General features: G+C 45.8%; 1 protein-coding gene across 1 annotated transcript; it reads left to right on the top strand.

Moving 5' to 3' along the window:
- The first annotated feature begins 2,741 nt into the window (after positions 1–2,741).
- ip6k2b (inositol hexakisphosphate kinase 2b) lies at positions 2,742–8,615 on the top strand. The gene is made up of 5 exons (XM_084705339.1): positions 2,742–3,343; positions 5,769–6,000; positions 6,159–6,331; positions 6,575–6,750; positions 6,888–8,615. Exons 1-5 carry the CDS (start codon positions 3,130–3,132, stop codon positions 7,524–7,526), a joined length of 1,434 nt encoding a protein of 477 aa, XP_084561465.1. The 5' UTR covers positions 2,742–3,129; the 3' UTR covers positions 7,527–8,615.
- The last annotated feature ends 1,578 nt before the right edge of the window (positions 8,616–10,193 follow it).

The raw sequence follows: 10,193 nt of genomic DNA, 5'->3' as shown, positions 1-10,193 counted from the left end.
TCAAGCTGCGATCCATTGTCCCTGGGCACAGGCCCGTGTGATGGGAGAGGGGACAAGGCCAACTTGACATAACACTGACACATTCATCTACCAACTTTGACTAGGCCATAAAAGCAGCCAGTCATGCAAACACACTGACATGGAAAGGAAACACTCATACACACGCATAAACTATTATTACAATTAACCAACTCTGAGTCTGTTGGCCACAGGAACACAGTTCCACACCAGTTTACACCAATATACTGAATCTTTCGACTTTTGCTCTTATCTATCACATTCATTTGGGTGTCCCAGGATCCTTGCCAAGGATTGCCTGTCCAGGGGCAGAGTACACCCTGTAATCCCCTTCTACCTCTGCTACTGGACTATGCTATGGGATCGATTATTAACAGCTCTAATTCCAGAAATCAAGTTGGACTTTGGGGATTAACATGTGAGTGGTTGGTAGTGTGCATGCACACATATATACTAGTGCTGTCAAACAATTACAATATTTAATCGCATTAATGTCATAGTTAACTCGCGATTAATCACAATTAATCGCACATTTTTATCTATTCTAAATGTCCCTTGATTTCTTTTGGTCCCATTCTTTTTTCAAATGCTTTTTAATGCTCTTATCAACATGGAATAGTGGTTCAGATTGCTTGGTGCAAATATTTTTTTTAATTGAAAACAACATTGCAATCGCCTGGTTTTGAGGGGGCGGAGAATTCGCATCAGCTGTGTGCTTAAATTTACATTTATTCATTTAGCAGACGCTTTTATCCAAAGCGACTTCCAAGAGAGAGCTTTACAAAGTGCATAGGTCACTCATAATAACAACATAGCCTCAAAGCATTGCGGGTAGCCAAAAACAAGAAGTACACATTGTGAACAACCAAAAAATAAGTGCTAAAGGGAAGAAACCATAAGAGCATGTAGTTAAGCAAGTTACAATTAAACAACATTATTATATGGCAACGACGGTACGAGCTTTCTGATTGGCTAATGGGGAGTCATGCCAGATTGCCCTCCTCAGCGGTCAATACGGCTCCGTATTGCCCTCTGACGTCATCTTCAATATGAGCGACGAGTCAGCTGCTGAGTTTTACTATCCAGATGATGCTGAAAAGATTTGTTATCGAAAGTGAGGATGAAGACTAGACTCTTTTAAGCACTTGTGTCGTTATTTTGTGTTGAAATTAAAGCCATTTTAGCAGAACCATGTTGTCCGCTTTCTATCAAAAGTAATGAGTTGCTAGGCAACACATAAAACACAGCGTGAGAAGACTTGAGAGCTAGCTACAATTATAAATATAATTGAAATATCAAACCTCGGCTTTGCCGTATCGTTACGTTCCAGCCTCAGTTTGATATTTCCCGGCATGACCTCACTCTCGGTTAGTAAGTAGTTATTAATCTCTAAGTGCAAGTGTACCTGTAGGAAAGCAATAAAAATAGGATTAACTAAAATAGAATACAACTTGTTTGGCCATCAAGTTGTATTTCAGACTGGACGTGCTGCGATGATAGCTAAGTTTACAACGACAAAACACAGATCACTTTGGTATTGTCAATGGAACCATTTGGCAACTTTTTTAAAGTAAACCATTCAGAATCTTATTGGCATCCATTTTGGCGTCTAGCGCTCGCCATCCACTCAAAACGTAACGTTAACCTACTACCAGAGAATGTCTAATATCTAGCCGGCTCGCAAGCCAAACAAGTGTGTGTGGCGTGCCTGTTGTTTTGTTTCCGGTCTAGCTAGATCCGGTGTGGCGTTGTAGTTTTTCTACGGTCGGTAGTTGTTGCAACAGCATGTGAAAAAAACTACAAAGTTTGCTTGGCCAAAAAGAGCGTTAATCGCGCGATAAAAAAAAATTGACGCCGTTAATTTGGGTTTGCGTTAACGCCGATAATAACGCATTAAACTGACAGCACTAATATATATATATATATATATACATATATATATATATATATATATATATATATATATATATATACATATACACACAAACACCAGCTTATACTTAACTGTCAGTCATTAGCCTAGTCATTTCAATCATTTCCTTAAATACTTCTCTTTATTAGTGCTCCCACGGGTGTACGCTTTAGCTTTTGACCATGCATCACCATGCATCACCATGCATTTGTTAAGGTGGGTGTTTGAGTGTTTGGCTTTCTGATCCACAGTCTGTGAGGAAGTTGTGCTGGGGAAAGGGCCAGGCCCCCCCCCCCCCCCCTCTGGACACATCTGACAACAAGCCCCCCCTCCCCCTCTTATCCCATCTCGTCTTTCTTGTTCTGGTTTCCTTTTCCCTCAGCCGCCTCGTCTAAGATAAGATTGTTAAAGTGACATTGGTGAGAGGAAAGGGAAAGCATAGATCAGCCCTTTTCACTTTTTGTCTCTCTTGCAGTGGAATTTCCCCAGGTTTTCATGACCTTCTGTCGGAGCATTTATGAAAACGGCATCTATAAATATAATTTTGCAAGGATAATTGAAATATGTCTTGGTAGTGTAACTCAAATCTTCATCTATGTCTCTCTATAACATCCCTTTCTGTTTTTGTCGCCGTTGTGTTTTCTGTACTCGACCTCCCCTCCCCCTCTTCTCTCTCTCTTCCTCTTTGTTTGCCTGCTCCTGTCCTCAGTGGTTTGTCCCCACCCAACAACAGCTGCCAACCCTTGATTGGTTGAGGCTGGGGTAAGGGGAGGAGCCATGGGTCATGTTGTGATCTTTTCTCGCTCTGAGCTCAGAAGAGACGTCAGTTCAGTACCAGCAAGCGACAGGAACCCACACTCGCTCTCATCCACTAAATACAGCCCCCAGAGCTGTTAAAACCACAATTTGAAGCCCCACTCATACAGTGGGAATATCCTAACCCAACACAGGACTTCACTAACTTAGCCTTGGACCTGGAAAGCGAAGGGAACTAAAGGATTTTTCTGCTCTCTCTCTCTCCTTCCTTCCTGCACTGCCCTTTGTTTTTCCTGCTGCGACGCAGGCTTCCAGCAGCGCCCCCTAGCAGCCCAGAGAAGAACAGCGAGAGGATAGGTAGCCAAAGGGGCGGCCGCTCTCCCGCCTCCCTCCCAGACGCCGTGGTGGGCCCCCCCAGTTCAGCCATCAGATGCGGAGTGAGGATGAGTCCCGCTCTAGAAGCCCTCATGCAGGCAGATGGGACACCCTATCCCGGAAAAGGGGTGATGCTTGAGCCCTTCGTTCACCAGGTTGGAGGCCACTCGTGTGTGCTTCGTTTCGGGGAGCAGACCATCTGCAAGCCCCTCATCCCCCGGGAGCACCAGTTCTACAAGAGCCTTCCACCAGAGATCAGGAAGTTTACCCCCCAGTACAAAGGTAAGGACCCAGGGAAACATCATCTGTTATTTAGGGATGTGTGTGTGTGTGTGTGTGTGTGTTTGTATGCAACTGCTATTGCCCAGTATTTCTTTCCTCTTCTTTCTCTCCCTCTTCCTCTATCTCTCTGTACTGATAACCGTGGTTGTGTAACATTGACTGTATCCAGGATTAGCAATGGCTGGAGATGGTGGTTCCGAAGCACAATGAGGATTAGTTTTTCTGTGTGAGGGGCTTAAGCGGGCATGGGGGGGGGGGGGGTTGGAACGTTGTGGACTCAGCATCAGTGGAGAGTTGCAGTGTGGACTCAAACATTCTGAGGTGGAGGAGGGTGGCTGAGGGAAGAAAGAGGGCACTATCCTTGGATGGAGAAGTACGACCCCCCTTTACCAGGGACTACAAAAACTGCCACATTCTTAGGTTGATAAACACATACCGACTGTCCACACAAGCCGTATACACGCTCCTGTGCACAGACGGATGTGTGTAGGTAGGCCTAAGGCTCCCAACAGTTTGAAATGTTTCAGATGGAATCTGAAACATTTCAGCAGAAGTTTCAAACCTCAGCAGGAATGTGAAACATGCACATACCATCAGTATGAGAGGTAGAAGTGAGCCAGCCCAGAGGAGAGTTCAGTAGTAGCCCTTGACTCCGGGCTCCATGTCAGAGCACCAGGCTGCAGAAGAGGGACAGAGTTACAGGGACAGCATAGGCTAGGCTACATTTCTGGACACTCAATAATAAATAGACTCATCATCGGAGGACTAAATTCAAATGGGGGGAGAATACTGCTAAAGACCCTTCATTGGAAATCCCCCCTCACACCCACACGTTTTCTAATAGACGTCTTCGGACACGTGCCCAGACATTGACATCACGGTCACATAAGAAATATCCATAGATCTACCTTATGTGGTACCTTGGTGCCAGCCCAGACATGTGACAGAGGAAAGACTTGCCATGGCACCTGACTCCACAGCAATGCAGCATAGAACTATAAAAAGACTGGGAGAGGAGACATCAGTGGAAACAGACTGTGGACCTCTCATACGTTATGGAATGTTCCACATCAAACAGACACACTCTCACTTTTACCCGAATATTCTTGTAAGTATAGACGCACTCATACACAAACACACACACACCAAACACATCTAGATAGTGACGAGTAACTTGCATAGGGCACTGACTAATGGCACACTCATACACCCACGTGCTGGTGACACTGCACTTTTGTTGGACTACAGTGAGAGTAGAGTTAACAGCCTGACCGTTCTGCATGATAGTGACATCATTGCCAATGACATCACTCTGGACGAGAACTGTGAAAGGGAAGAGCTCTGTTTCCCACTGTCCCGCTGTGTCAGCCTTAGCCTTAGTTCCACTCTTCCATATCTAGTTTTATTCAAACGACATATTCTTTTATTCCAGTTTTGTTTTACTCACAGATCTGCCATTGTCAGTTTAATCCAGATCCCCCCCCCCGTCCCCCCCATCCCTGTTTCCTGGTATCTATCAGCTCCAGCAGCTGTGATGTGATTTCCTTTTGGGACACTTCCCCCACCCATTACACTCTTCCTTGAAAAGCTGTTAATAACTAGAGTTACTGAGGGGGTTCTCTGTTCTGGAGAAAACCCACTTAGCTCTGCACATACACGGTTATCAAATTAGTTTTGTTTCATCATATTAGATGAATTATTGGACTTGGTCAAATAATAAAAGCTGGCTGGACCTGAATTTACCCAAATATGGACTCAAATGGACTTATCATGGATTTATTGTGACTGTACAAATGCCTTAGGTGTGTATTCATTTAGTGTGATAACGACTGTCCTACTTGTTTGTATTATGTTGTATCATGACAATTGGCCTTAAGTGTTCTCAAGTGATTCTTTTGTGATTTTGTACAAGGGTCATCAAATATCTGCTGCACCTTAAATTCTAGTGTTCAATCTTACTTTTTGGAACGCTGTGATGTTTGAAATGTGATGGTGTTGGGATTAGGTTCTGTGGTTGCTTAATAAAGGTTTTAGTGAGTTTCATACATTCTGGACTCCTGTGGTGATTGCGTATCTCTGCTTCTTGTTTTAAGGACAAACACCTCATATAGTTTCTACCATACTTTCTATCTTCTGACTCCTCCCCCTCCCCTCTGCCCCCCTCCCCCTCTCTGCCTCCATAGCACGTCTGTGACAGTGTTTGTATGCTTGTGTGTGTCTGTGTTTGTATCTGTGTCTCTTTACAATTTTAGATGCTGGAGACAGGACACAGTTGGTAAGAGCTGCCATAGCCATCCCAGTATTTGGATGGTCTTGGCTAAATCACCTGCCTTTGCATAGAGAAAGAAGGAATCCTATTTATTGGTACTAACAGTCCTGCTGTTTCTCTCTCTCTCTCCTTCCTTCCTGTTTCTCTGTGTCTCAGGAGTGGTATCAGTCAGCTTCGAGGAGGACGAGGAGGGGAATCTGTGTCTCATTGCCTACCCCCTCCACAGTGAACCAGGTGATCTGGAGAACACGGACCCCTCGGCCGACTGTGAGCCCAAGAGCAAGATGCTGAAGTGGGGCAACAAGAAGCAGTCCTCCCAGCTCCACGACAACGACAACTACAGCAAAGACAGGGCCAGACAGATCCGCAAAGAGGACCAGATTATGAGGTGAGCACAAATGTACACACACACACACACACACACATGTAGTTTGACTATTTAACCGCACAGAAGCTTACAGTGCCAAGATTTGCTAAATAGTCTGTGTGCTAACGTCTTTGCGTGTGTGTGTGTGTGTGTGTGTGTGTGTGTGTGTGTGTGTGTAGCTATAACCGCGAGGAGGTGCAGAAGCAGCAGCAGCAGCCAGCAGATGTGCTCTACTACAGCCTGAAGAAGGGCAATGTGGTTCCTGAGATCACACACAACCCCTGGAGCCTCAAGTGCCACCAGCAGCACCTGCAGAGAATGAAGGAGAACTCCAAGCACCGCAATCAATACAGTATCTTTTCCCTGCAGACAAGCTCTGCTCTGTAACCCAGGACCTTGTGTCCTAACAGTTTGGAAGGCTTCGGACCAACATGGGTCCCCTGTGGAAAAATGAATGGGCAGTTGTTTAAAGCTGGATGTTTTAAAGAAATTAAGAATCAAGGTTATTGATCAGATATCAAGGTGGACAGAGATATAGAGGAAGTACAGAGATTTAAGGTCTGCTGTTGTTAGTTGAGCCTTGACCCTATCCCAGAATTCATCCTGTTGGAGAACCTGACATGGCGCCACACTGTACCGTGTGTGCTGGACCTGAAGATGGGCACACGCCAGCATGGGGACGATGCTTCTGAGGAGAAGAAGGCCAATCAGATTAGGAAATGCCAACAGAGCACATCTGCTTCCATCGGGGTCCGCCTCTGTGGCATGCAGGTAGGACCTCCTCACACTCCCTCAAAGGCTGCTGCATTGAAACCACAATTGCAGTCGTACATGTCAAATATGGTGACGTTTCAGAAAGCGCGTTGTTTGTCGATGCTTCACATTCATGTTTGTTCTTCCCCCTGCAGGTGTACCAGTCAGACTCAGGCCAGCTGATGTTCATGAACAAGTACCACGGCCGGAAGCTCACCCTGCCGGGCTTCAAGGAGGCCTTGTTCCAGTTCTTCCATGACGGGCGGCGTCTACGCCGTGAGCTGCTCTCCCCGGTGCTGCACAAGCTGAGGGACATGCAGGCCGTGCTGGAGTCCTGCGAGTCGTACCGCTTCTACTCCAGCTCCCTGCTCATCATCTACGACGGAGAGCCCTCCTGCACCCCCACCAGACCCCGACACCGCGGCGGGGAGGAGGGCGACGAAGACGAGCCTTCAGACGAAGATGAGGAGGAGGACGATGAGGAGGAGGACGATGAGGAGGATGAGGAGGAGGAGGAGGAGGAAGAAGGGGCATTTGGGTTTCCTCGTTCCTCCTCTGCTGCCAGTGGGAGCGGGGGGGTGGTGAGTAAAAACGGAGGCAGCCTCGCGTCCCGTGGGGCAGGAGAGGCCTGCAGCCCCGGGGTGGACGTGCGCATGATTGACTTTGCCCACACGACCTGTCGCCACTACGGGGAGGACAGTGTGGTGCACGAGGGCCAGGACAGCGGATACATCTTTGGCCTCCAGAATCTCATCACAATCATCTCTCAGCTGGAGGACCACGGTGCAGACTAAGAATAAACATTGGCCACCAAGTTGGAGCCACAAACCTGGGAATGGATGCTCTAAGCTGAGCTCCTCTGTCGAGGCATTGACCTAATGCCCATGCGGGGATCTGACCCTTAACTCTCCGGAATAGGAGGGGTGGGATCAGGGATGCTTCAGGGTCGGGGAAGGGAACACAGGCTTCGTCCTGAACCCTACCCCACTTGATTGTTGTGGGACAGAACTGCCTGTGCACTCATTGGCACTTTTCTCCTTTGACCGCTCCCAAACCCCTTTCTTTATTTTGTGTGGTAGGAGAGCTAGTGGATGGGACCGGAGTCCCATCAGGCACTTGAAACTGTGTAGCATCCTCCTCTGTTACAGACTTGTCTTTACTGTAAGGGCTCTCTGACAATAAGACGGACACAGAAAGGAAATGTGCAAGTCAAGTAGCTATCTGACTTGCTGTCAGGAGCCCTCAGGAGCCGTCAAGAGCACATCACATATTTGTGGGCCCCGGTGGTTGTGTCTTGATCTGGACAGTCCTCAAGCAAGCGACCACTCATCGCACTCTTTTTATAGATATTTTGTATATGTCCTGTTGTCTCTGCAAACCCTAGCAACCAAAATACTTTTTGGTGCATCTGGATTTACAACACCTGACAGAGACACTATGTCTATGAGAGAAAAAAAGATGTTCCTTAAGATTTAGGAATAGAAGAAGGGATATACCCTTTTGTCTATGCCTTTTCTCTCCTGTACTGTTTTGCCTCTGACTGACTGTGGCAGTGAGGGAGTTGTAAGGGAAAGACAATTTCTTGTCACTTTCTTTAGTTTTGTCTTCATTCCTGAAAACGGTGACTAAAGAAGAGAATATATTGATCATAAAAATAGATACAAAGAGATACTATTTATTGGACACATTTCAAAAAAAAAAAGACATTAATGGAAAGAACTAAAATGAGAAACGGAGACAACTACATTCCATATTATTGTTGTAAATGTTCTGTTCTATATTGGATTTAATATAATTTTGTTTTTGCAAGGGAAGATAGCCCTCTTGTATACCTGTCTGTCAACAATATGTTGGAACAATAAAGACATTTGTTTGTGGTAAAAGCACGTCTTGTTGGTCCTTGTCTAAAGTTTAAGCTAATTATATTTAGGGAGAGTCAAGGAGGGATCCAGTTGAAAGATGAGCTCCCTGCTCCCCCATGGTGTGCTGGGGAATTTCCACACCCTGTTTTTGTATCCCACAAAATTCTTGCAGCAACTCAATGAAACACTGACCCAGTGTGTCAAAAGAGTAGCCTTAATTGAGGCAGAGGATTTCTTAGGGCTCAGTTTAAGACTCCCAGATCAAGCTTCAATGTGTGCACATAAATTACTTAAGACTGAGTAAATACAAGTCTGGGCCTGAAAACGTCCCCAAACATGCGTCACTGTTGCAGAAAGTTCATCCTATTAAGCACTTTAAATTTTGTGTCATTTTCTGCTGAAAGGCGATGTCCCTGACTACCACGGGTGTTCCAGCACATTCTCTGCATTGTTATCCTCTTTGGCTCAGATTACACCCTTAAATCTGGAAAAATTACAAAAGTACAAACCTCTATATAGAGTTCAGTCGGGGGTGTGAGGTTGACAAACGTAAGGGGTGGACATGGGGGGTGTTGGTTGCCATGGCAATTACCTCGTCTGCACCCATTAACCCCCCCTTGGTAAAAGGAGTTACCTAGTGGCGGAAGCCTCTGTTCCTGCCGCCTCAAATCGGCTTTTGAAGAATGGAAAATGCTGAGTGAAGCAGGATAAGTCCACCCAGGGATTTATAATGTGGAAGGAATTTCTGGAATGCTGCCTGACTGCACAGTCATGGTTTCACCTGTTGCTGATGGAAAATGAAACATGAGTGTGAATTATATTGACTACGTAGGTGGTAGCAGATGCCCATAAAGAAAAAGGTATCACTGGCAATAAAGGGTAATAGTGAAAGCTTTATTTAATGTGTCAAATGGCTATGGGAAAGTAACTTTACACAGTGACAAAATTGAGGCCTTTGATAGCAGTACTGCTATGCGACTTACACAAAACACATTTTAGCGCAAGATTGCCATTGTGTTTGACCTGTTAAGGGCTGTTGATAATATCGAGATGTCTTAAAACAGACATTAAGACTGAATGGCTGGAGGCTGCACACATCCAGTCGTCAGCCTGAGCTCACGGTCATCATGATGGTACTGAATGTGACACACAGTGGTAAATACATTGAGGCCGGAATGCACTGATGACGTCTATGGAATGAGAGGCATTACACAGACTAGTGTGATGTTGACTGGATGGATGGAGCACGCAGCTAAATGACACCCAGCAAGGACACACAGCCCCTGGGGCAGAGTCACTCCAAGTGTTGCCCACCCCCATCCGTACCGCTCAGTCCAGTCCTAGCCGGTTTGAAACACAGTATGTTACTCACCCATGCCCAAGAGCCAACCTACACACAAAGGCTGTTTGTGTGTGTGTGACGACACACCAGGAGTCGTTTTATGGCCTTTGTTGGGGTTCAATGCAACTAGAATATTTGAATTATGAGTTTGTTCACTTCTTACCTGATACATTACAGTCAAAGGCTAATCGTTATCAACAGTCATCATCATGATAATGGCTAAATTCCCTTGCCATGTTGAGTAATTTAGAAGGAGT

Source organism: Hypomesus nipponensis, chromosome 9 (genome assembly GCF_054491055.1).
Source record: "Hypomesus nipponensis isolate SF chromosome 9, ASM5449105v1, whole genome shotgun sequence".
NCBI lineage: Eukaryota > Metazoa > Chordata > Actinopteri > Osmeriformes > Osmeridae > Hypomesus > Hypomesus nipponensis.
This window is presented reverse-complemented; position numbering and strand designations above follow the sequence as displayed.